The sequence below is a fragment of the Vombatus ursinus genome, unplaced genomic scaffold, assembly GCF_900497805.2.
Source record: "Vombatus ursinus unplaced genomic scaffold, bare-nosed wombat genome assembly UNPS02014812.1, whole genome shotgun sequence".
NCBI classification, from domain to species: domain Eukaryota; kingdom Metazoa; phylum Chordata; class Mammalia; order Diprotodontia; family Vombatidae; genus Vombatus; species Vombatus ursinus.
In genome coordinates this window covers 50,776,846-50,804,670 of record NW_020954590.1, presented here as the reverse complement: position 1 = coordinate 50,804,670, position 27,825 = coordinate 50,776,846, and the positions used below count along the sequence as shown (strand labels likewise).

The 27,825-nt window shown below is 40.3% G+C and overlaps 1 protein-coding gene across 5 annotated transcripts in view; it reads right to left on the bottom strand.

The window, feature by feature from the left end:
- The window catches only part of LOC114053691 (transcription factor GATA-6-like), a 44,242-nt gene extending 16,758 nt beyond the window's left edge, over positions 1 to 27,484 (bottom strand). The window contains exons 1-7 of one of the 5 annotated variants that reach the window (XM_027876809.1): positions 27,259 to 27,483; positions 26,292 to 26,409; positions 24,373 to 25,533; positions 18,229 to 18,395; positions 13,887 to 14,012; positions 12,685 to 12,772; positions 12,486 to 12,589 (exon numbers count right to left, since the gene is read on the bottom strand). In XM_027876809.1, the coding sequence (XP_027732610.1) occupies positions 12,486 to 12,589; positions 12,685 to 12,772; positions 13,887 to 14,012; positions 18,229 to 18,395; positions 24,373 to 25,495 (1,608 nt within the window). In that variant the 5' untranslated portion in view covers positions 25,496 to 25,533; positions 26,292 to 26,409; positions 27,259 to 27,483. Of the gene's footprint in view, positions 1 to 12,485; positions 12,590 to 12,684; positions 12,773 to 13,886; positions 14,013 to 18,228; positions 18,396 to 24,372; positions 25,534 to 25,800; positions 26,155 to 26,291; positions 26,410 to 26,756; positions 26,842 to 27,253 lie in introns of those variants that run through there. The other 4 variants (XM_027876806.1, XM_027876807.1, XM_027876810.1 and 1 more) reach the window with 4 other exon arrangements.
- Between the last annotated feature and the right edge of the window lie 341 nt (positions 27,485 to 27,825).

The window sequence follows — 27,825 nt, the reverse complement described above, 5'->3', positions numbered from 1 at the left end:
GACTAGCCATATGACACTAGGGGTAGTCACATAGCCTCTCTGACCTGTTTTTTCATCTGTCAAGGAATAAGAAATGACACATTTGTACTTATTTAGTCTCACAGGATTGTTTGTGAGAAAAAGTGTTGGCTCTTTGCAAACCTTAAATCACTCTCAATGTGAGTTATCATCGAGGGTATACTGGTAAATGCTAAACATCCAGCTCTCTGGGGGAAAAATTGTATGCCTGCCTTATTATCACTTTCTCCATCAATTTCTTAAGCCTAGATAATCAACAAAACAATAAATCAAGCCTTGATTTGTACAGTTTGCCAATTTCTGAAGGGTAAGTGCTCACATTGAAAATTTAGCAATTGACCTCTTAAGCAGGTAGGAGCTGGCTCCATCATCATTCCCTACCTCACAGAGTTCAAATGAGAATGCAAAGCAAAAGCACCAAGGCATGATTTAAACATGTGATTATCATAAAAGCTAATACACATAAAGCTGGAATTTTCTCACTCATTTCCTTTTTTGTTATTCAAAATTTAAAATTTCTGTTTCTAACCTCATTTTAGTAATTTTTCCAACAAAATAATCTACCACTTTTTAATCTTTAAAATAAGGGATTAGGACAAATAAAAATTCAAAGAAACTTGAGATGGCACATATGAATGAATAGAAAGTGAAGTAAACAGAACCAGGAAAACAACATGCACAATGACTATAAAAATCTAAATAGGAAGAGTCTAAAAGCAAAATAGAAAGCTGTATAATTATAATAACCAAGTTTGATGACTTTGAAAAATTGAAGAAATGCACTTGCCTCCCTTCTTTGCAAAAATGGAGGGCTATGGGTGTGAAATAAAGTAATATACCATCAGTTACGGCTGATGTGGTGGTTAATTTTGCTGAACAGATTTTTTTTTCCTCTTTCTTTTTTAATTCTCTGTTATAAGGGATGGTTCAATGGATAGGAGATGTGAGGGATAAATTTTTAAATGATATAAAAACAAGAATAAAGTAAGATTAAAAAAACAAAATAAAAAAATATGGAGTTGGGCTAAATAAGCACTAATGTTCCTTCCAGTACTATCATTCTATGACTATTATTAGTTATAGAATGATGAAAGCAATTCTATTTAGGAATTCTGTAAATGAGAAAAAAAACTATTGCTATGTTTCTGCACTCCTAAACAACAATTTTAAAAACTGTTACTGAAGCAAACAGTTATTAGTTGTACCAGACATACACCTACATCTGTATGTAAGATTATAGAATGTTAGCCGTATTGGGTGAAATTTGCCCCCCCAAAAAACAAACAAACAAACAAAACCCTTTAAGTACAGTCAATCAACAAGCATTTCTTGGGTGCCTGTTCTATTCCAGGCACCGTGCTAAACTCTGGGGATACAAAGAAAGGTAAAAGATAATTCTCATGGCTCATGGTCTAAAGGAGGAGACAGAATGCAAACTACTACTATATACAAACAAGACATATACAGGTTAAATTTTAAATGTCATCAACAGAGAGAAGGTATTACCATTGAACTGAACATACCTGGATTAAAAGTACTAAAATTAAATAAATTTCATATACAGAAATTAAACTGAATTTGGAGTGTTGTTATCAATTATCTCTGCCCAAAAAAATTTTTTGCAATGAATTGCATACAATTTTACTACATTAAGAGCACTATGATAAACTTCCAAACAAGCAAGCCAGGAAAAGGAGAGATGACAAGTAAACCATTTATATCAGGCTGTATGCTCTAAGAATTTCATAGGATGTCTAACTATGTTACAAGTAGAGACAATGTGATCAGTGAATCAATGAAAAGTACTTAAAGGAAAGAGACCTGAATTCAATTGCTGAATGAACCACTTACTAGTAGTGTGACTATGGGCAAGTCAGTTCACCCCACAGAGCCTCAGTTTCCTCATTTGTAAAATGGTAATAATAACCCCTGATCACCTCCCAGTGGTTGTAAGGAAACCATTTTGTTAAGTCTTAATGCTATAAATTATGTCGTCCTTTTGCTCAAGACAAGATATAGTAAGTGCTTCCTCTCCTGATACTGTCACCTCCTCTAGATCTGGTCATCCCTCCTCCAATAGTTATGCAGAGATAAAGCTATACTTCCCTGAAGCCCGCTTTTCTCCTCAGAACTTTCTAGCACTGATTAAAAAATTGAAAGGCACTTAAATCAATCAACAAGCATTTATTAAATGCCTATTCTGCCAGATACTATACTAGGCACTAAGGATTTTGGTTTTTATTTTGCTTTTTCATTTGGTTTTGTTTTGTTTGTTCATTTGTTTGGGAAGAAGATGTCCAAACTTTTGATTTGGTTAGTATAGGATAGTTACGATCTCCATTTGCCTCAATCAATAAATATCTATTAAGCACAGACCCTATGCCTCAGTTTCCTCATCTTTAAAATGGGGATAATAATAGCACCTACCACAAAGGGTTATTTTAAGAACCAAATGAGATAATATATTTAAAGCACTTTGCCAATTTTAAAGCCCTGAATAAATGCTAGTGATGATGGTGATAGTGGTGGCAATAATGATGATGATGATGGAGGAACTCCCAAGTAAGGAAAACTCCCTCTTCACTACAAACTAGCAACTTACTGGCAACTTACCTATTACTCAAATTCTTAGAGACTTGCACTAAGGAGTAGAATGATTTGCCAAATGTCACACTTACTTAAAAGCTTAAATGTAAAAGGCAGGTCTTGAAATCGGGTGTTCCTAGTTTTGAGGCGATCCACTAATCATGAGATAAAAGACAAAAACAAAACAGTTCCTGCCGGCAAAGTAGCTTAGGTTCCAGGGGGGAAACAATATACACAAATGTTAAATAAATACAAAATATGTACAAAATAAATGTAAGGTGATTTCAGTGGTGCACATTAACAGCTGGAAAGACAAGGTCTATGTAGGTGAGAAAGCACATGGCTTTCAAAAAGACTGGAAATTCTAATAAGCAGAGGTGAGCTGGTAGTTCATCCCAGGAGAATGGCCTACCCAAAAGCACTGGATCGAGAGATAAGAGGTTGTATATAAAGGATAGCCAGTGGGCCAGGTTGGAAAAAAAGCAGAGTGTGTATGAAAGTCAGTGATCTATGAATGAATGAATGAATGAATGAATGAATGAATGAATGAATGTAAAAATGAAAAAGTATTTATTAAACACTTACTCTATTCCAGGCACTATGCTAAGTACTGGGGATACAAATACAAGCAAAAAGGATACTCCCTGCTCTCAAGAAACTTCCATTCTAAAAAGTCTAGAAATGTTGGCTGGAGCCATATTTTAAGGTTTTACATACTAAACAACAAACAGCAGACCTGTGTTTTAGGAATATCACTTTGATAGCTCCCTGAAGGATGGGTTGGAGACAGGAAATGCTGCTTGGGTCAGGGAGACCATTTAGGAAGCTAGTGCAATAGTCTAGGGTTCCAGGGGTGGGGAACCTGCAGCCTTGAGGCCACACGTAGCCCTCTAGGTCCTTGGGTTCGGTCTCTGACTGAGTCCAAGTTTTACAGAACAAATCCTTTTATTAAGGGGGTTTGTTCCATGAAGTTTGGATTCAGTCAAAGAGCTGCATTTGAGGACCCAGAGGGCCACAAGGTTGAGGCTGAAGGTTCCCCACCCCTGGGCCTAGGCTATGAGTTATGAAGGTCTGAACCAAGGTGGTAGCCATGTTCTGGTTTATGAGATGTGGTAGAACCATTGATTAGAGATGTAGAGTGAAAGTGAATATAGAGTTGAGGATGACTGACTGGTGTTGCAGACCTAAGTGATTGGAATGATGGCTTTGCCTTCAATAGAAACAGAGAAGTGAGGAAGAAACATCAGTTTAGGGGGAAAAAACAATAATTTTGAGTTTGAGGTGCCTATGGCATATTCAGTTAAAAATGTCCAGTAGGCAGTCACTGATGTGGACCTGGGGCTAAGGAAAGAGGCTAGGGCTGAATATATCCATTAATATTGTGTATTATAATAATTAGGGTTAATATATCCTTTTATTAGACTGCAAGCCCTTTAGAGGGCAACTAGGTAGCACCTTGAAGTCAGAAATTCTCATCTTATCTTCCTGAGTACAAATCTAGCCTCACACACTGTCCCTGGGCAAGTCACTCAATCCTGTTTGCCTCAGTTTTGTCATCTGTAAAATGAGCTGCAGAAGAAAATGGCAAACCACTCCAGTATCTTTGCCAAGAAAAACCCCAAATGGAGTCACAGGGTCAGACACAACTGAAAAATGACTGAACAACAACAACATGAGCCTGGCCCAGTGCTAAGCTTGAGGGCCCTTAAGGTCCCTTTTAGCTCTCAAACTAGGAATCTAGGATTCCCAACTGAAAGTGAAACCTATACTTTGCTAATACCGTGACCTATTTTCAGTCCTTGGCCTCCATGTAACTTGAACGCCAACTAGATTTCTATCTAAACGCTAGAGAGATTGCCTATGATTACAGGTCTTATAGCATTATAGGCTGTTAAGGAATACAAAGGAGTTTAGAGATAACCTAATCTAACTCCCTCCTCTTACAAGTAAAGAAATGGATCCCAGAGAAAGGACGTGATTTATCCAAGAACATACAGCTAGTTAGTGACCAGGCCAAAACCTGAACTCAGGTCATTGGATTTCAAACTGAGTGTCTTTCCTACTAGAACACAACTATCCCTGCATTTGGGTAGGATTTGATTTCTCTACCTGTTATAGATTGTGGTCATTTACACACAGAGACAACAACAATCTCACTGACAGTGTTGCTCTGTGAGTGACTGATAACCTTAGCTAGATAGTGCAGTGGACATAGTGCTGGAACTGGATGCAGGAAGATCTGAGTTTAAATCCAGCCTCAGACATTAACTAGCTATGTGACTCTGAGCAAGTCACTTAACCTCTCTGTCTCAGTTTCTTCATCTGTAAAATGGGAATAATAAGTACCTACCTTCCAGGACTATTGCCAGGATCAAATGAGATAATAGGTATAAAGTGATTTGGAAATCTTAAAAACACTATATAAATGCTAGGTGTTATTATCGTTACTAAAAGAAGAATAACTGTCAGAATTATAACAGATTTCTTTTTTTTTAACAGATTTCTTTTGGTTTGCCAACTATAGCGCTCACTTCAAAACAAAGACAATGCTCCTCTATTTCCTCACCTCGCTAAGATAAGCTCAAGATTGACCAATTATTATAAAACACTTAAACTTACAATTAAAATACTGTCAGTTATGATAATCACTAACATTTATAACTTACAAAGAGCTTTTCAGACATGATCTGATCTGAACCTCACAATAACCCAATGGACTATGTAATATGCCCATTACTATCTCTGCTTTACAGATGAGAAAATTGAGGCTCAGAGAAGTTAAATGACTTAGAAAGAAAGCATTACTAAGAATATTTATAAAGTCTTGAACAAGAAATTGAGAATCATAGGGAAACAAGTAGTATTTTCATCACTGCTGCCTAATGTAGGCAAGACCTTTGGAAGAGAAAAGCAGATTTAGGGAAATGGTTAAGAACATAGTATATAAGAACAGGATTGGGAATTCTGGGAAATAGATTGAAAGACAGGGATGACAAGCTCCTCTGTCACAGGTAAGGTAATTTGTCAGGTACCTCACAAATCTTTTAAAAAATACTTTAAACAGAAAAAGAAACAGTATCTCCTACGTATATCCTAGATAGATAGGTACCGTGGAAAGTAACTATAACTTAGGAAGGACAATAACAGACAACAAAAGAGATGATAAAACCTATGACTTGAGATAGCTATATACAAATACAAAAATTTACAGGTAACAAAGTAAACCAGAGATGCTAATGCTGAGCAGCAAATTTGACCTTACAGACTTGCTGAAATGAAAACCATGAGGAAGAATATAACTTATGCAGGTAAAAGTGGGTGGGTTAAATAAAAGTGTGGGGGGTGGGAAGTGGAATAGCATTGTATATTAGAAATATAAAGCCATGTGGGGAAATCTAGTAACAAAAAGAGAAGAAACATGCTAGAGAACATTTGGGTGAAGCTCATATGAGGCAGAATCAGAAATAATGTGGTCATTAGACCTTGTTAATGGTCTAATGACCACATTATTGTGACTAATAATGTCATTTGATGACTAATGTGGTCACTAAACTGCACTACAAATCACCTGGACAGAAAGATGAAAAAGGTGAGGAGCACAGATCATAAGTCTTTGCTTTTGTTTTGTGTCTTTGAATTTCTCTCTCTTTCTTTCTCTCTCTCTTTCCCTTTCTCCTTCCCTCCCTCCATGTCTCTCTCAAGAGAGCAGAGTAGGTAATAATTTCTTGGCTAACCTTAATGATAATTTCATCCTTTAAAAGGTGGAGGAAAAAATGAGGGAAAATTCTATATTGGACCTAATTCTCACCAACAAAAAGGAGCTGGGGGAACTGGTAGGGGCAGCTAGGTGGTGCAGTAGGTAGAGCACCAGCCCTGGAGTCAGGAGGACCTGAGTTCAAATCAGATCTCAAACCAGACACTTGACACTTACTAGCTGTGTGACCCTGGGCAAGTCACTTAACCCCAATTGCCTCAAAAAAAAGAAAAAAAAAGAAGGAACTGGTTGCTGAAGTAGAAATGATGGGAACCTTGCAGGGAAAATGCCCCCCCCCATACTACTATTTGGGACAGAGGAGAAACTACTCTGAAATTCAAGTCTAGATGTCCTGATTTCTGGTTCAATACTATTTGCTCTGTGCCACAGAAAACCAAGTTTCATTGGTGTAGTGGAAAGATAACTGTATTAGAGGCAAGAGAATCCTGGGTTAAAATCCTGCCTTGAGTCCTTATTTAATTGTGTGACCTTGTGGAAATTATATAATTTCAGAGCTGGAAGGGACTTCAGGGGCTATCTTGTTTCACTTGTATATGAATAAGAATCTACTCTATAGTATGCTCAAGAAGTGGTCATCTTGGGGCAGCTAGATGACGCAGTGGATAGAGCACTGGCCCTGGAGTCAGGAGGCCCTGAGTTCAAATTCAGTCTCAGACCAGACACTTGACACTAGCTGTGTGACCCTGGACAAGTCACTTAACCCCAAGTGCCTCACCATAAAAAAACAAACCAAAAAACAAAGAAAATGGTCATCTGACATATCCTTGAGGATTTCTAGTGCTAGAGAACTTGCTACCTCTGAGCCCATTCTATTTTCAGATAGCTCTAATTGAAATATCATTCAACATGCACTCTAGATTTTGAAAGAACAGACTTCATAAGTGTTCAGAGAAAGCAAAAAGACGTTCCAATGATTGAAAATTCTACAGGCAAGGTCAGATAGGTGACTTGGAAGACACAAAGAAAAACAATTCTAAAGAGGAGGGAAAGAGGGACGTGGCTAAAGAGATGGGTGTGGATGTACAGAAAACTTGAAGACCAATTAAAAGATTTGTTAAAGCATATATAGGATATTGAAACATGAGTAAGTCACAAGGGATTAATACAGAAGAATGCCCCAGCCCTAGAAGAATAGCCCTGAAATGCCAAAATTCAGACTGAGCTCAGGTTGGTAAAGAAGGCTAAGATTAATGAAAAATAGGGTTTTACATATAGTAAGGGAAAGAAGTCAAAAAACAGATAGGACTATAGCTAAGGGTGAATGAAACAATATCAGATGACAAGGAGATACTAAGTTTTTACTTTTCTTCTGCTTTTTCTGCTAAGGAGAATGATATTTGGGTTGGAAAGGGCAGAACAAAAATGGATAATAGGGAGTTGAAACCTAAGATAATTAGGCATACAACAAAATATTCAGATGCCCCTGACGAGTTCAAGTCATACTACATTACACTCCAAGATACTCAAACAATTGGCAGATATAACTGTTATACCACAATCAGTGATCTTTGAAAGAAAAAAGAGCATGGAGCATGGGAGAGGGATTAGAGGACTAGAGAAAAGCATCTGCTATTCTGGTTTCCAAAAGGGGGAAGAAACGGAAGACTAAATTCAGCAGACTTAATTTAAGTTAGTGAGCCAAGATCCTGACAGGCTATAATTAAAGCTAATAAGATGACTTTCAAAAGAAATAAATAAATACAAAGTCTAATACTTGGGTTAAAAAAATCAACTTCATGAGTACAATATGGAGACGTGACCAGAAGGTTCATCTTAAGTCTGAGTGTTTCAGTGAACTCTAAGTCAATAGGAGCAAACGGTGAAATATGGCCTCCAAAAAAAGTGAATATTTTCCTAGGCTACATCGAGAGGCACAGTTTAATGTATTCATAGATGTGCTGGTAATGTTTAACAACAGGCTTTCTGGAAAAAATCTTTTTAATCTGCATAGACAATCAATAAAATAATAAAATCAAACCCTGATTCATAGCATTTGCCAATTTCTGATATATACATGTTCCCATGAAAAATTTAACAATCAGCTCAAGATGGTACAATCTGGTTCTAGCAAGCCACTGCATATATTATTATACTGGGGCCAGGAAGGAGAAAGTTCATTGTACTGCACCCTGAACAGACTACCCTTGAATATTATATTCAGTTCTGGGCATGATATTGGAAAAGACACCGATTAACTGGGAAGTAATCAAAGGGGGTAACCAGGTTGGTGAAGGGCATTCATCCTAATAAGGGCCCTCAAGTTTATAACATAAAAGGAGTAAATTGAAGTAACTCAGTATGTTAATCCTGGAAAAGAGAAGTCCTTAGGTGGAGACATGATTATTTCCCTCCAGTGTTTGAATGGTTGTCATGGACAAAAGGAAGTTAATTTATTCTGTGCAAACACAATTGTAAAGAGGTAGATTTCAGCACAACATAAGAATAAAATACCTAGCAATTAGAGCCATCTGAAAATAGAATGGGCTCAGAGGTAGCAAGTTCTCTAGCACTAGAAATCCTCAAGGATACGTCAGATGACCATTTTCTTTGTTTTTTGGTTTGTTTGGTTTTTTTTGGTGAGGCAATTGGGGTTAAGTGACTTGTCCAGGGTCACACAGCTAGTGTCAAGTGTCTGGTCTGAGACTGAATTTGAACTCAGGTCCTCCTGACTCCAGGGCCAGTGCTCTATCCACTGCGTCATCTAGCTGCCCCAAGATGACCACTTCTTGAGCATACTATAGAATAGATTCTTATTCATACACAAGTGAAACAAGATAGCCCCTAAAGTCCCTTCCAGCTCTGAAATTATATAATTTCCACAAGGTCACACAATTAAATAAGGACTCAAGGCAGGATTTTAACCCAGGATTCTCTTACCTCTAATACAGTTATCTTTCCACTACACCAATGAAACTTGGTTTTCTGTGGCACAGAGCAAATAGTATTGAACCAGAAATCAGGAGATCTAGACTTGAATTTCAGCTTTATGTGCCCTTTCCTCATGTCTTTAGCCTTCTTGGTCTCAGCTTTCTCATCTATAAAATGAGCAGGTATAAGTTCCCTTCCTTCAATAATGATTGATGATGACACAATTTCAAAATCCACAAATTAGCTACAAAATTATAAACAGCCCTATAACCCTGCATACCAGGGTCACTTGGGAGAATAACACAAATGAGTACTGCTATTGGCTGCCAACTCATCTCCAGCAGTCCTGACCAGAGCACCAATGACAATGGTATGATGGCCAATAAGGCGCCAAAAGAACTGAGACCCCGATCCAAGGCACATCTCCCTCCTTCCCCTAAGTAGTTTAGATGCTCTGAAATTCCTCAAGCTTCTTTCCCTCTTCATCTATAGTGGCTGATACTCAGGTTGGAGAGAAGAGCTTCAAGGAAATCTTGAATACAGGTTATTGAAATACAAGTTATTGAAATTGTAAGCTGGATTTACATTATGGAACCTAAATATGGAACCATATGGAACCTTAAGTATGCAAAGTTCCCCAAAATGCAAAGTGCCCAAAATCTCCCCCTAACGGTAATGTCAAAGAGGGGGATATTAATGATATTCAGGGGATGAGTTTAACTGAAGGCAGAGGGGGAAAGAGAGTTCCAGAAGCCTATGGATCACAAAAGCTTTATTTCTGAACAATATATGTTTTTGAAGTAGAAGCAAGTAGTAGGAAGAGGTTTCTCAATCAGTCAACAAAAACATGAGCTCCTACTATATGCCAGGCATTGTGCCAAGCGCTGGGGATAAACAGACAGAAATTAGTCTACCTTCAAGGAAATTTCACTCTAAAACGGGAGATAACACATATCTGTTGTCTCATGTACATGTATAGGAAAAAATACATGCAAAATAATGCAAAGTTCAGCAATTGTCTCTCCAAATGGCAGCAGGTAGAAAGAGTGGGTAGATAATGACCAAGATCACACTAACTGGGATTATCAATGTCTCCATTTGTGAAATACTGGTAAAGCAACTTTTGGGGGGGGGGGGGGGGGGATGGTTAGCCATGCTTCTCTTCGCATCTCCTACTCACAGCTTACTCCATGAGCAAGTCATGCAGTAACGGGACCCAGCCTAAAGCTAACAGCTACAAGCTCTAATGGACCTAGTGGTGGAGTGAGGACCCAGCCCAGCATGGTGGACGTGTGGTTTGCAACAGAAGAGGAACTAGTGATGAAGCTCATCTCTCCTTCTCCAAACAGCTCCAAACAACTCCAAAAGTCCGGGTGTTGTTTTGCCTTTCCTGGCCCTTAAACAGGGAACTGACCTTTACTCTGGATAGAAAAGACAACTAAGTAGCCAAAATCCTTTGCAGTCTTCCAAAGTTTGCTCCCTACCAGGTGGGCCAAATTCTCCCCTCTCTGGGATGACAGCAACAATGTGACTTCCTAAAAATAACATTAATAGTAACCACCACCTACCAGACCTGTGACAAGAAAACCCCACCCCTGGGGCAGACCCGTATATTCAAATCCAAAGACACCAAACAGAAGCAAGTTGAGTCAACATTCCACTGCTTCTTAGGACCACAGATATGTTTACTAAGTATGCTTTTTTCCCCTTGAGGGCAGTAGATTTCAATCACTAGTAGCTCATTTTGACATTTTAAAATAGGAACCACAAAAGAATAAACCACTCTCTACCCGAATGGTTTCTATTCCCCAAAGCCCATTGTTGGGCAAATGTGCCTGTTATAATACTGGGAGATCCAAACTAGGTGTGGGGGAAGGGAATTTACAAAATAAAAACATAAAATAAAATAAACTTGGCAATTATCTAATGACTTTGGGCAATATAGTCTACTGATATAGAATGTCAAGGTAAAAAAAAAAGTTTGTTCACATATCAATAAAGCTCAAAGCAAACTGGGTTTGTATTATTCAATTTATAGAGATAACCATAGCTCTATAGGCCTGGAATTAGAAGACTAAAAAATGTTCATGTCTTTTTTGTATTTACTTTTCCCATGTTTAATGCGTTCCACTCAAAATCCTCAAAAATTAATGTGTTCTCTGTCTTCCTTGTAAAATCATCATCTCATACCCTCAAATCCATCTTCTCTAAAGTCAATAAGCATTCCTTAAGATGCATCTATAAACAACAAAAGTAAATGAAAAGGGTTCCCTTTTTTCCCCCTTTTTAAAACTTTTACAGTGAAACTGCATATTTCAGTAATGAAACAGCTGGAAGGAATTTGGGTTAGAGAACATTGAGACATACCAAAAAAATCATTTTAAGCAACAATTTTTGTTTTGAATTTTGTTTTCCAATAAAGGATAAGCTTAAGCCACATTATCGTAGATTTGATTTTTTTTAATATTCTGGCAATAAACTATATATTAAATAGATAAAGTTGGATCTTTAAGACAAGTTGGCATCTAATGGAAAGAGCAGTTAAGAGCCAGAAAGCTTGGGTTCTACTCATTTAAACCTGTATGACTTGGTTTCAATAATGACTGCTCCTACCTTCCACCCACCCACCCTCACAGTCTTCCTATAAGACCAAAGTCAGGTGACATCACTAACACAATTTGGAAAAAGAAAGTCATATAAGAAAGAAAGATATTACACAGCTGAGGACAACACTCTAGGGTGAAGGCAAAAAACACTCTGTGTGTAAGGCACGTAATAAAATAGAATAAGCTTTGCTTTGAATAGATAATAAAAGCAAGAGTTGATAAGCCAAGGTAACTGACGTTTTAAATACCATCAGTCCTGGATTCCAGTTGGCTGTTGACCTGGTATTTTTTGTGATCTATATTTGTGGTACACGTGACTAGACTCAGATAAAAACTTGAATGTAAAACAATTTAAGGCTCTTCAAACCAAAACTGCTTGGTTTTACATGGGTTAATTTAACCATAAAAAATGATATGGATCTTAATTAAGAGGTTTATAAAATACTTAAGTTTGTCATATGTTTACATTTAAATGTAATTTCCTCCAAAAAAAAACTATTTGAGTATCAGCAAACTAAACTAAACTGTTGGTTTAGATTATTGTAACTACTAGATAAGATAAAAGCTGAGATAACATACTATAGAGAACCCTACTTTAGAAGAAAAGGTACTGTAGTCTTTTTATCACTCACCCCTGAGGCTGTGGTGTGTGTGGTAGGAGAAGTATTTTTGCTGCAGTCATCGGAGTTAGAAGATGTAGAAGTTGGAGTCATAGGAACTGCATTGTTACTGTTACCTGAAAAACATAATTAACACCATCACTATACATTTCTCCCTTTCTAAACTTTGGCAAAGACTTTGCAACCAAACACTCTATTTTCTTATATTTACCAGAGCATGCCTTTGACTTATTTATGTTCTTTGGTTTTCGCTTCCTGGTTTGAATTCCCTCTTTCTTCATAGCAAGTGGCCTGGGGACCTGGGAAAAAAATTTCCACACATAACCATAAAGTTTAGTAAATACTTCATTGAGCAGAAATCAAACTGTAGCTGCAACTGACTTCTGCAGACAGATCGGGTAAAAGAACACCTATAAAAATTCAGTCCTACCAGTCTTGCAATAGAATTTCATGTGTGCAAAGCCAGCATCACTTGCCCTTCTCCATCTCAATATTATATAGAATCCTTTCATTAAAAAAAGTAATGAGCTGCTAAACAGAACACCTCTACTACTTCACTTTAGTGTATATGGTGTGTGTGTGTGTGTGTGTGTGTGTGTGTGTAATTTCAATTAGCCCACTTATTGGGAGGAAAAAGCAAGAGATTAAATTTTTCATTATAAAGAAAAACTGGAGGCACAATTTGAGGTATCTATGGTGGTTTTGATAACTTTTACATAGTTAATCTATTTCCACACTCCATTTTAAGATAAAGAAGCTCCATGTTAATGAATCCTTTCATTATAAAAAAAAAGGAATGATTTGCTAACAGAACATTTTTATTTCTTCCCTTTAGCTTATTTTTTTTCCAATCACCCACTTATGTGGGGGGAGAGGGGGAAAGGCAATAGATTAAATTTTTCATTCTAGAGAAAAACTGTAAATCCAATTTATAATTTCAATAACTTTTACATACTTATTACTATATCCCACACCTTTCCCCCATTTAAAAACAAAGAAGCTCTACGTATGATGATATTTTATGCCATGTTTCAAAATGAAAATGTCTAGAATTGGCAACAAAAACACCACTACCTTGTACCTATTTAGCATACACACAAAGTAAGACTAAAAAGCTATATTGATCTTCTCACATTCATAATAGGTCAGTCTGTGTGATTTTGTTAGAGCTTTTTTGTTCGTTTGCTTGCTTGCTTGCTTGTTATTCCTGCTTTTCTTTACATTTGTGAAAGCGGTCTGACATTTTTATCGAACACAATATCCTGAATACTTCTCGTCTTTTTCTTTTCTTTTTTTTTTAACGCTTCAGTTCATTGAGCATGTACTAATCCTACCAGAGCCACACTGCATGTTTGATGACGTAAAACCACATTCAATTGCATCAATGATGTAAAACCACATTAAACAGCATACCCCATGAAGTTTCATGTAGAGCCCACATGCATTGCAAACAGGTTCACCCTCTGCATTTCTACGCCACAGGGTGGTGGTTGTGGTGTGACAGTTGGCACAGGATAAACCAAGCCGCCGTGTTGAAGGCTAGAAACAAGAACAAATAAATCAAACTTTGGGAGAAATATCCATCCACTTGTGTCCTTTAATGTTTGTCGTCCCCAATACTGGCAAATTACATCATTTGGTTTTTGTGAGAACTAAAATAGCAGGGAAAGAGAAATGCAAAAAGCAGGAAATAAAATTAATCAACTACAATTCTTCCTGGATCAAGACTACATGCTGGAGGCTTATGTAGTATGATTTATCTCACAAAGCTGATAAGCAGATTTGCTATGGTGTATTACTGTTTTATAAAATAGCCGTTGATAAGTATCCATGCAATATTGAGGTAATTGGTTCTGGCTGAAAGCTAGTAGAAGCACCACTGCCTTGAGAATATGTTTGAAACAGTTTTTTCTCAACAGAACTTGGAAGCACTTCCTAGCCATTGATATTGGAGGGTTTTGCTTTTGTTTTTGTTTAAATGGAACAGTCAAGTCTGCCGTTTAAAAGGTTACCAAGAACATTTTCTATTCCAAACTTACAACTGGCTATCACTGGGTAAGGCACAATGTGACCATCCTTCCTATTGTGATAGTCAATAGTCAATCATTATATCTAGGTGAGGTGTTGGGAAACCCAATCTCCGAGGAGCCACTATTTGCTGGATTGCTTTAGGCTGAGGCCCTTTGAACTTTTCATCTCCATTTTCTCAAATGCAAAAAAAATTAAAGTAATTATGATATTTTTTCTGAAAGGAGCAAACTGATGACTGACAAAAGGAATGTGGGAGCAAGGAGGGAAGGAACAGGGAGAGAGCTATATTATCGCTATATATGTTGGTCTTAAATGACCTAGGAAAATTTCTACAAAATAGAGCAAAAGACAAGAGTATGCCATATGCCCTATATTCAACTGTTATCTTAATTATTACCCATCTAATTTTGTTGTTCTTCTGATGATTAGAGAAAGAATGTAGACATTTTCATTGTTTTAACACTAGTGGCTAACATTGTCTTATTTGCCCAGATAGAAATGAAGATCACTCATCCTGATTTATATTGACATTCACTGCGGAGGTAAAGTAATAAATGCACTTTGTGTAAAGATATTATATAGATTCACCTAGGTGGGACTTCAGAACTGGTCTCCCCACTTTGTTCATCACATCATTAAGAGGAATTGGTTTTACCCAGGTTCTCAGTCGTTTAATTCTCAAATTAAAATGGACGAGCCTTGAAGCTATTAAAATATCTAAACTTTTAAAATAATTAGATCCCTAACACTAAAAATTTGGTTTCAAATTATTTTCCAAGTGGAATCTATCTAGCTGTCCAAAAATATAAATTACTTAATTGAAAATAAAGGTGGTGGGAAACTAAAGGATAGAATTATTTTAATATCCTAAAAAACTATGTATGGTAAAGGAATAAAACTTAGCTATGCAAATTAAATTAGAAAAAGTCATTGTGAAAATGTGGAGAGTACCTCATAAAATGCAACAAATCTGCCAACAAAATGGTAAAACTCTTTGGGAGGTTATCAGAACCAGGAAGCCTAAATCTTCAGAGATAGTCTGAGGTAGCGGAAAGAATAATCTGTAGTAAGGAGACGTGGTTCCCTATCTCAGCTCTGTAACCCTGGGCAGGTCACTTACCTCTCTGATCCTTAGTTTCCTCATCTATAAAATGAGAAATGTTAAATAGCAGAGCTACAACCAACCTCATAACGTTATTGTGAGGAAAGTAGTTGAAGTTCTGTAAATGTGGGATATTATAATCATCATTATTAGATATAAACATTTAATTCGGAGGGACTACAAAAGATTTCATCTCTTTATGTACCCTGAGAATGCAAGTAGTCACAGAACAATGAGCCAGACTGATACTAGAGTAATTTTTGCAAAACCCCAAAATGCAAAGTAAAATGGGTATCATGTATATGATGTTCTGCCTCTATTAGAGTTCTTTCAAGATTTGATATAAAGAAAAAAATAAATAAACCTATGCCACTGGTAGACCTTTCAAGCAGTGCCTTGAACTGAAAATTAAACTCCACATTAAGAGTCAGTTTGACTTTCATAGGTTAAAATTTATGAGGCTGGCTCATCTAATGTATATTTGGAGAGATATTTGATATGATGATAAAAATAAGCACGTGAGAGAAACTGAGGGAGCTAAGATGGGACCAGCTCACTACTTGTCTTCCCTCCACCTCCAAAAAAAATGAGGGAAAAGGGGTTGAGAGGGATAATTGCTTCCTCTTTAGGAATATATGAAGTCAGTAAATTAGTGACAGCAAGGTCCATTTTGTAAACAAGTCATTTATGAGTTTTCAGTGGAATTTGAAGTCAATGTGAAACAATCCTGTATCAGAAATTGCCACTATTACAAAGAACTTTATGACTGTCGACCATATATCATAAGTCAAGCCAGTCCTCATAAACATGTGAAATGAAGGTGAATAGGTTATAAAAGTCTCTTGTAACAAGTGATCTCTGTTACATTCATCACTAACAAGGAATTCAAGTTACACCATAAATCTGTTATTTTGCAATGTCAAATTCACTGTGATTGGTTATGTACTGCAGGTTAAACAAACTTAAGTATAGCACTGAGTTTCTAAGAAGTATCCTCTAACCATTATGACCATAAATAAGGAGTCCACAATGACTACTAATTGTTCGTGACACACCCTCTTATTGGTTCCATTTATTGCCTATTTGCTAGTTATATTGGCTGACCTTGGTTTCCACTAAGACACCTGTTACATTGAAAGAAAACAAGTCAGCTCTGGGATTTTTTTGTTTCTATGTTTTCTTCTTAATTCTTGCCCCTGCATTTCTTTATTGGCTAAAAGCAATCTTAGCTGTAGGCACAAGTACACAAAACTTGTATAACAAATGATATTATCAAAACCTGAATCTGCCTCTTGAATAGATCAAATTTATTTGTCAGCCAAATTTGGGACCTAAATTGGAGAAAATGTTACCCTCCAGAGCTCAGCAAGTATTGTACTCAATGTGGCTTTTCAGAACCATAAATGTAGTTTCGTTGTTTTCATCCATTAACTAAAATGTGGAAACATTGAAACTTCCTTGTAACATTTTTCAGAGAGACATACATATATTATATATAGTTATACATAACATGTTATTGCAACATCCATGCTCCCCACCCCATATCCTTGTGCTTATTTATTGGGTTCTTAGAAGAGTGCCATTTGGGGGAAGCAATAAATTGTAGGAGGTTTAAATTGTAGGAGGTTATAATTAAGTTTAACCGTATACATTCACACTCATTAAATTCACCTTAGCCACTTTATTTTAAATACACTAGAAAAAAACTCATAAAACTAATTGCCTCCCTATAAGGTGACAGACTTCCATTGTGATGCAATTTCAATCTAATCTATTTAGCACAATAAAGTGTTGCATTTGCTCCTGCTAATTAGAATATAACAAATAAATTAGCTACAAAGTTAAGAAATCTAGCATCCTACAGCAAAATGTTTTACTTTAAAATGCATTAGGGACTAGGGCATTTCTCTAAAATAAATGTTATCCCGTCGGTTTACTAGAACTGTCTGTAATGTGTTTTCTCCAGTAAATACAGCAGTAATAATCTTCTCTCACCAAGAGACTCAACACACAGAGGTGAAATTGATCCCTGAAGAAAAATCCGGAGCTTTTCAGCATCATAAACTTGAAAGACTTCTTGTAATTTCTAGGTTTCAAAGACCTCAGCTAAAAGCAATTCAAAAATGGTAGCAAACTAACCTAAATTTGCCAAAAATCCAACACTCTCCCCCTCCACCCCAAAAATAAAGAATGCACAGTATTTGACTCATCAAAGCTGGAGATGTTTAATTCTAAGTGAAATTAAGAAGCTAGAAAGGATCTGTCTCTTGGACCCAAAAGCAAGCTGGCCTAAGAGATAATTCACAATGGAATCTACATGGGGAATCACCTCAAACCTCTTTCCTTCCTCCTTGAATCCAGGATAACCCAGGAGCCCCAGCCCCACACAGCCCCAGGAGGAATTAAACAGCTTTCTAGATCTGTCCTATCTCCCTTACTCCTTAACAAGTCCGTGAGAACTGTCTGGCTATGTCCAACCGAAGGACTCCCCTCTATCCCCATCTCATGATGCTACCCAAGGGGCTACAAATTCTGGGACATCCACAGCCAAGTGAAAAGGTTGAATTCAACCCCATATGGATTCAGTCATCCGTAGACGGCTCTGTGCGTGCTCCCACTTACCACTCTTTTCTGGGGTTTGATGAGGGGTCGACTGAGCCCATTCATTTTGCTGTAGAGCCCGCAGGCATTGCATAGGTAGTGGCCTGTCCCATCCCTTCTCCACAGGGGCGTCTGGATAGAACCGCAGTTGACACATTCTCGACTGTCCGACAAATCCTCCAGCAGTTCTGGAGGGGGGCCCGAGAGGGAACAAGAAAGAAGACAAGGGTTGAAATAAACATCTAGAGACTGAGAAGCTAACACTGACTTGATGAAGAACTTGAAAGAAAAACTTAACCTCCCTGAACCTTGGATTCCACATCTATAAATGAAGTGGGCTAAACTAGTAGGGACCTCTAAGTTTTCAGCTGAACTAATAGTGACCTCTAAGTTTCCAGCTCTACATCTGTGATCCTATGATGGAGCCTATTAAAGGCCTAGGGTGACAATTGCGGCCCTTATTTGCTTTTCTCCCAATAACCTGGAAATTAAGTGGTTCTCTCTACTAAACCAATGGAGTTGTAACGAAGTTACCTTGCTCCTTCTGAAATTTGAATGCAATCTTTCTCTCCACTTCCCCCTTTTCTTAACAATCCAACTCCAATCCAGGAATGATTCAGGGTTTACTCTAAAGAAGACCTTCTAGAATTGTCCCATTTTCTTGGCACTTCCCCATTCCAGTGGGGGACAGAGAGCAACCTCAAAGCCAGGAAGACCCAAGTTTAAGTCTCAATTCTGACAAATTTTGGTCATGTGAACCTGAGCAGTGTGAACCTCTCAGCACTCAAGGCTAGGGACCTCAAATACCTAGCCTACCTACAGTTTAGTCTTGGCCTGAACCAAGACTAAAATATAATTGGGAAATATTTAACAAAATAAATAAAAATGCAATATAATATTACTCTCCACAAAGGGATCCTTAGGTACAGCGAGGCTTCTATGAGTTTGACCCCTCTGCTCTAGTTAATTCTCTAAGACTATAAATTGTCAAAGGAAGTACCAATCTTCACTAGAAGAGTGAGTTTCCTCACCTGGGAGTTCTCTAAACTGGTCAAATTTAAGGTCTGGTCCCCATCCTTACTGCCCAATGCTATCTATTCTCGGGCATCTTATTCTATAAGTTTGGTGGAGCCACACCGTTCTGGCATTTGACTAAGTTACATGGGGGTGAGGGGCACTGTCAATGAACTTTTGGTCTCGTAACCACTCTGGAAACTGCACAAAGAGAGGCTGATACTATTATATAGCTTTCAATTTAAAGGGGGAAAGAATTGGATTTGGGGTTTGTTTTTTTTTTGCATACTTTTGTTGAAAGAGGGAGATTCCAAAGAAAAGAAGGTTCTTTGGTTGAAGAACTTGTTACGTGTATTCTTAATATCATTGATACCAATATTCCCCCTCCTCTCTATGCCATTCTAGTTCTCTCCAAATTTATACTGAACGCTTTCAGGAATGAAGCCTGCACAGTTACAATGAGATTATTTGCCAAACCAAGAAGAGGTCATTAAACATTAACACAGATCTGTTCACCACCACTCCCAAAACCTGGGAAAAATGCATTAAATAGAAGCAGTATGGCATTTTATCTTTTCCTAATTTTACCTTAGACGTTTTTGAAGCGTAACACAATGGTTTAAAAAAAATGTTTCTACTACTGCCTCTTCTCAACAATTCAGTAAAAGACTGCTGAAATGGGAATTATTTGTAGAGAACTTTTTCTCCTACTCAAATGGGATTTTTTCTCTCTAAATTGTGGTCATGCTTCTAGAAACTTCATCAATTAATTAGAAAAATAATCAATTTCCTTTAGGGAAAAAAAGTTATCAACCAAATAAACATTTATGGGGCAAGATTTGCTTAAGAGAAAACACCTTACTTGAAAACATTTCTTTCTCCTATAAAACAATCATTTTAAAGAGTGCCTAGAGTGGGAGGTATGTACAGCTGCCTCTAACCTCTTTTGTCATTGTAACATTAACACTTTGTTCCCCTTTCAAAACTACTATATCTGACAGCATTAAATAACCCTCCACCACCCCCCAACCCATATTCTGTGCCTTTCTTTCATTTTAATTTGCCGGGTAAATCTAACCTCACCCAGACTAAAATTTCGATCTATTAAAAATGTGCTTGAAATCCCAATTCACAGATCTGCCTATTTTGTTGACTCACAGTTAAAATAAACCTGCTAATAAAAATCACTAATTAAGAGCAAATAGTTGTAACATTTTATTACTCTCCCCCACATACAAACAACTGAATGTGAGCAAATGGATAAACAGATTCTTCTCAGAGGAAGACTTTACCTAGAAGTTGTAGCCCGATCTTTGTAACTATTTTTATCATTAAGATTCTTTAAATTACAGATAATACATTTTCTATATTTATCCCTTTCTGGAAATTTCTGGACTGTTTCTTTATACTTTATAAAATTATCCCTCGATCAATTTCCCTCTTATTGCTTGTTATCTAACAAGAACAAGTACTATATTTACTGACCGCTCATTGTAAGGATAGTTAAATGAGCTTAGGGTTTTCAATTAATAACTGCACTATTTCATCTACAAAAACACGTTAATAAAAGATTCTTTTTCCATCTTTCCGAAATGAACTAAATATCCTGTAGAACAGAGAATACAAGGTTTTCACTGGCAAACTAACAAACACAATACACGTGAGGTTTTGTTCTCTCCACTAAAAGCTACCATTGAATTCTGTAATCAGTAAAAATGCTTAGTACTTCAAGGACACTGAAGTTAAACAGTTATTTGTCTTGGTTGTTGACTTTAAAATGTTACCTTTCAGAGTACCTATTAGAGGGAGTATTTCACTTTGCCTCGAAAATTCTCTCTCCTCTCTCCCTATGTTTTTTTTTTTTGCACTGTTTATATTACATGTCATTTTGAAATTGCAGAAAGTAGGAATGTAGCCTCCTAAAGAGAATACAAATATTAATTAATGCCCCAAATCTGACTGGGAAATTAATGTGAATTTCATTCTTTTTTTTGTTGTTGTTGTTAGATTCAAAAGGAAAACCAAGCACCCGTTTTACATGTTTGTTTTGCTGTTTGGTTGGTTAGAGGTTTTTTCCCATTTATTATTTGGCTTAGATGCATCTACAAATCTAAACTCTATTTTTGATTTTTTTATTTAAAACGGGAGGGAGGACTCCAGATAGCATTGGCAGCTTCATTCATTTGTTTTAGAACCCAACCTTTGCATAAATCAGTCTCTATCACTCCTCTTCCCCAAGCTTAGAGCCCACACAGTAATGGCTTAAGACAAAGCAGCAGAAACCACTCCAGGTCTCGGGTCCCTTCGGTTTCTTTCAGGCTGTGTTCACTAAACTGTGATCACTAGCTACACACGGTGTTCACCACAAGGGAATCATTATGTAAAAGGACATGAGATTAGAATGAATCTTGGCAGATTCGGCAAATTGAAAGACGGAGGGATCTGAACGAAGTCCTCTACGTATTACCTCACAGGAAACCCCAGAGCTAGGGATGAGGAACATGCGTTAGATTCCAAAAGTCTAAATTGCACAGCTTGAAAGAAAGATTTTCGTTTGTGCTTTAGTTGTTTGAATTGCACGAGTATACTATATCTGTCAAAGGGAGTGGGAGAGGATGGGCTGTGAGAAGAATAGATGTGGAAAACTAGCTAAGAACTGAGTGTAACACTGACATTCCCAGCCCTGGCCCCTCAAACACATTTCTTATCAAGACACCTGCAATTTGGGGAGCAAAGAACAGTGATATTTAGTTTCTGCTTCCTTCTACGCAGGGAATTCTCTCTACTTTACTTCTCCAAATTGCCGAAAACTTCCCTAACCCTTATTCTTAATAAACTTTTCTACTTTCAATACTCAATCTACTTTCAACACTCAATTTAAAAAATATATATTTTGTCCACAAATGTATTTGGTCACATTTGAATAATAAGACCTAAAGGGAAAATAAGAGGTGTGGATAGGTGAAAAGAGTAAGTTTGAAACAGATGTGTTAACTGAAATATTTAAAATTAGAAGCCACCATACCTCTTCCACAGATATTGTAGGAATTCTTTGATTTAAAATAATTTGCTTATTCAAAGATTTCTTTAGTGTTTTTTAGAAAAATATTTTCATACACACTATCCTATCAAATACCAGAATAATTTGAAAAAGAGGAGAGATAAAGGAGCACTGTGTGTCCTTAGCTGCTAAATGTTGATCTACAAATATATTCCTTTCACTGTTTTCTGGTCTTCCTCTAATACAAGCATACCTCCACCATCTCCTTTTTAAAAAAAAAAAAAAAAGGCCCCATATCCTCATTCCTAGAAGCAAATAGGATTTGTTACCATACACACTAGGAACCGCCAATTCATCTTAAGTGGGGGAGGGGAAGGCAAAATTGTGTGGCTAGTTAGTGCCATGCAAAACACATGTAATCACACACAGATACTTTTATGTAGGTGATTTTCAAAATATTAACATTAAACGATAGCTGGGGGGAGGGGAAGTTACCAAAAGAGCAAATTAAAGTGTGAGAGGTGGCAGGGAGCGAGGCAGTGCTAACTGTCTCCATATTTACCTGCTCCAAATAAAATAAGAAAATTGATTTTGGCCTGGGACTACTGGAACTAGTGTTTTTACTTCATAGACACACCACCCACTGAGGTACCTCAACCCATACCTGCAGTGACCTCTAAAGGGATGGGGGCTTGGTAGGCCAGAATTTGTCTGTCTCATAGCTCTGCTTGTTTTCACACATCAACTTTTAGCACCTGGACCCAAGAAAGTATTTGGAGAAGGCTAAGAAGCTGTATAGATGAATGAGAGTGTGACACTAGTTGGTATCTTCTCTGGCATCACTACTGTTATCCGTGCCTTCTTCAAAAGAGAAAATATATTCCATTGAATCTGTCAGATTATCAAACATTAGATCAGAAATAAGATGAAAAGTGTTCCTGAGAGGACTGAGAAAGGCTTAAGTAGAGATGAAAAATAAATGAGATTGTTGCAGTTTAGGTGTCCTAGTAATTACTGTACCGATCAATTACCCTAAATGTTTAGGAAGGATATGTGAACTGAAAAATGTCCAGTTTGGACTGAAATGGAGGTGCCCTTCTGCATCTTTCCATGAGCCTGATAGATTTGCCCAAATGGCACCCCCAGGCACACAAACTTGGCCTGTTGGTGAGTATGAACATTGGAAATCACAATAGGCCTGGCAGATTTCAGCTACCAAGGCCCAGCACCTATGCCAGCAGGACAGTCTCCCTCAAAAATGGCAAGTCATTGATATAGGATTTCAGGGAATAATCACCCAAGTTGCCAACTCTGCAGTATGAAAATGGCACCCATAATCCAAGACAAGACTAAGTAACTCTGCTCCTCTGCCCTATCTTCAAGAAACTCAGGGAGAAGACAAGTTACATTCAATCCCTTACTGCTGTGTGGTCCCTTAAAATATTTTTTAAAAGAAAAGAAAATCCCTTAGGCAGGAATGAAAATTGAGTTGTTTGTGGGAATTGGAAGGAGGTGAGGATAATTAAAATTCCCAAGCCCTCCTAAATCCCTCAAGGTCCAGTCAATCAAAAATCTCATCCCCACTGTTCATCTCCAACTTTCATAGCAAACACCTAAATGTTGGTAAGAGGGTAAGAGAATTTTAGGGAAAAAGTTTGTCTGTCAAGGCCTGTTCCTTCCAAGAACCAAAATAGATTAACGCTCTCCCCCTTTCCCCAAGTCACATAACACCCTGCCCCTCTACGTATAAAATCCTAGACATTTGGATACAAAGCAAAATTAAAACTTCCCTTTTTAATTAACTACATCAATGCCCCCAGATTAGTATAACTTAGCTGAGCACCCTCGAATGAACACACACACACACACACACACACACACACACACACACACACACACACCCTGAACTGACTGAAAAAGAGAGAGTACCTACATTTTAAAAAGAGCCCATAGCCCCAGCCTTTAAACTGAAGATACCAAGTCAAACTTGGGACTTCCCACTTCTGACAATCTCTACCACCCCGACCCCCTTTCAGCTCACTATGTTGGCTTCTTCTCCCTTCTCCCTCTATCCTCCACTTATCCAACTGGCTGGCTTCCTTCTTACCCTCACCCCTGCCCCAGCCTTTGGGGTGCTTCACCGACTTTACCTGCACTTGGGCCCCGGGGCACTGTGAGCGGAGGCCCTGATCGGCTCTGAAGGCTATGCAGAACGGAGTTCTCGAAGGGACCAGCGGGCCAGGCAGTCGTCAGCGGCGCTCCCACGTAGGGCGAGTAGGGGCCGGGGTGGTGGTGATGATGGTGGTGATGGTGGTAAGATCCATTCAGGGGCCGAGGCCCAGCCAGCGGACTGTACTGGTGCTCCCGACTGCCCATGGCTCCAAGGCTCCCGCTGCTGCCTCCCCCGCCACTGCTGCTGCCTGCGCTGCTCCCGCTGGCCCCGTAGCCGCTGGATTCCCGTGGCGCGCCGTTGGGCATTGGAGGGCTAGGCGAATAAGGGAAGCGGGCAGAAGTATGCGAACCACCGCTGCTCGCGTTGCCTCCGCCGCTGCTGCTGCCACCTCCACTGCCATACGGGGGGCTGTCGGCTGAAGGCTGGGGCCAGCCGGGATGCCCGCCGCCAGGGTGATTAGGAGGCCCGCTGGCAGCGCCTTGTAAGTAAGGCAAGCCGGGAAGCATGGAGCCCACGCGGGTGGTGGGCACATACACTGGAGAACTGGCGGCGGCTGCAGCCGCCGCTGCGGCCGCGGCAGCAGAGTGCACGAAGCCGCCGGCCGCGCCGTCGTAAGCCGCTGGTCCCTGGGAGGAGAGGGCCGCGAGGGTCTGGTACATCTCCTCGGGCTGCTCCGCAGCTGCGAAAGGGCTCAGTTTGCTGCCGCGACTGGACCAGAGCAGCTTGCTAGCGGTCGCGGCCTGGTCGAGGTCAGTGAAGAGCAGTAGATCCTCCCAGCCCGACAGGGCGCTCCCCTGGCTTCCGACCCCGGGTGCCGAAGGGCCGTGGGGGGGCCCGAAGTGGTGTGGGGCGTAAGAGCTGAGCAACAACGATCGAGCCGGGGTCCCAGCCCCGTCCGAGTCTAGCTGGGGCGTCCTGCAGGAACCAGTGCCTCCGGGGCCCCGCTCGCCCCCCCGGGAGCAGCAAGAGGAGGAAGAAGAGGAGAGAGGGGAAGGTGGGGAAGAAGGCTCCCTCCCTGGGAAGGGACAAGAGTCGCTGGCGTCTGAAGCCCCGGCCCCGCACCGCTTCAACAGGCACCAATTACCGTCAGTCAAGGCCATCCAAGGTCCGGCGCCGCACCTAGCAGCTCCGCTAGCTCCTGGAGGAAGGGAGGGCGGGGATGGAAACCAGGGAGAGAGAGACACCGAGAGAAATAATTAAATAAGAAAATGAGGGAGCGCTCTAAACCTCTCTCTTTTTTAAACAGTCCCCCTACTTTGGGGGAGTGAGGGGGGAAACGACTGGGGGATAACAGAAAGGCTTGGACTGGAGCATCATCAATCTACTGTACACTCGCACCCCGTACACCCTAATTCCTCTTTTCCACCGCAACCCCAGCCTCCCTCACCGCGCCTCTTTCCCTCACCCTCTTCAGCATCCTTTGCTGGGGTCAATACAAGCCCTAGAGAGTCCCTGACACAGTCCAATCAAGTAAAATTTCACTTAGGCGGCTTTTCTGGCTGGGAGTTAATTCCCCTTGGGGAAGGGAATCAGGAAAACAAAAGGCTTTTTTTTTTAAGAGAATGCGTATGAGTGCGTGCACTCGGGGGTCCCCAGTGCCTCTCTTTTCTCCCTATCTTCGCCCTGGGTGACTGTGTCTAAGCTTTCCCCGGGTAAAAACTAGCAGAAGCCCTAGAAAAGCAACCTGTCCCTGAAAACGAAACCGCGGACTTTCTCCCCAGCTGGATCTCTCCTAGAGTTTTCCTAGCTGCCTTGGAGGGAAGGAGGAGGGTGGGGAAGAGGGAGGGGTCGAGGGGGAAAGAAAAGAGAGAGAGATCCCGAGATGAGCACCAGTGGTGAGAGGACGTAAGAGGCTGGGAGGCGGGGGCGAAGGGGAGCCTAAGCCGAGCCAACTACCTTCTGGTGAGAGGCTGTGCCAGGCCACGCCATCAGCTGTGGGCCTCAGGAGTTACAAGGATCGAGACCCAAGCCCAAACCTTGTTCATCAGTCGCCGCTGCAGCTGCCATTGCACACCTTAGAAATGGCACAGTTCCACGATCAACAAGCCCTGCGGTACTGACCGCACTCGCGCGCGCGCGTATACACACACACACACACACACACACACACACACACGAGCACTCATACAGGATTTGTAGTCCTGGCCTCTCACCCCATCTATTCCACACCAAGACCACACTCACATGCAACAGAAAGGTCACACGATTCCGGGGTGGGGAGGGGGGAGAGAGAAGGGAGTGAGAAAGACGGAGGAAAAAAAGGTGGACGGGGGACGAAAGTCGCCCTAGAGCCAAGTCCGCCCAAAAGAAGGGAGAAGGAAGAAGTGACAGCGAGCCACGGAAGAAACCAGAAATTCCCACCTCCTCGGAGGTTGCCTTCCAAAATCCCTTCGGACCGTAAAAGATAGCCATAGTCAAATTCGTATCACCCACAATCGCCGCTCGGATAGTGTAAAAGGAGTCTGCCTGCCCGCCCGTCTGCTCCCCCTTCTCGGTCTCCCCCCACCCCCCACCCCAGCTGTCCTTTTGAGATAACTCGCAGATAAGGCGGTGAGCAGACAAGTATTTCAGACTCAGAAAAAGAGTCGAAGTTTGCCTGCGGGAGGCTCTGTCCTGGGAAAACCCAGCAGCAGCTACAGACATCGGGGAAGAAGGAAGAGAAGGACCCACCCGGAATCCTGGACGTAGCTTTCTGTTGGCGGGAGTGTGTTTGCTTCTCTCCCCCCCCCCCACCCCGCCCCCCAAGGGGTTGAGAGAACGGGAAAGGCCAGAAGGAGGGGACTGAAAAAAAGGAAAGGAGGGGGGTGGCAAAGGGAAGAAAAGGGGAGGGAATGGGGGACAGAGGGAGAAAAACGAACCAAACCTAGTGTGGTCGATTTGCATCGAGGCTGGTTGCAGTGGTGTTTAATCCCGGGAGCTAGGAGCTGGAACCGAGGAAAGCAAGCGAAGGAGAGACTCCCGGGTGTGCGTCGATGAGCTGCTCAAGTATAAAAAGGAGAGAGGAGGCGCCTCTCACAGCCCTGCCGGAAAATTGCAGCCTGCTGCTCCTGATTGGATTCACTGAGCCCTAAACAAACAGCGCTCGCCAGAAGGGTGCCAGCCAGCGGGCCCTCTCGGCTCACTCTGAGCGGCTAGGCTCTGGAGGTGAAGAGGAGGGAGAGAGGGAGGGGAGGGGAGGGAACCAAAGAGGAGGGGAGGGAACGAGTCAGGAGAGGAGGAGAAGGAGGGGGGAGGGGACGTGGGGGCAGGGGAGGCTGTGCGTGTTCTAGAGAAAGAGACTGAGCTTGGACAGAGCTTGTAGTGTGTAAGGAGAGCAGCCCGCGAAGCCCAGTCCTAGGACTAAGGCTAGTTCCACTAGGCCGAGTCCAAGGGTTCGGAGCTGGAATGGATGGCGAGGAGAGCGGGTCCCAAGCGCCTGAGGGGCACAGGT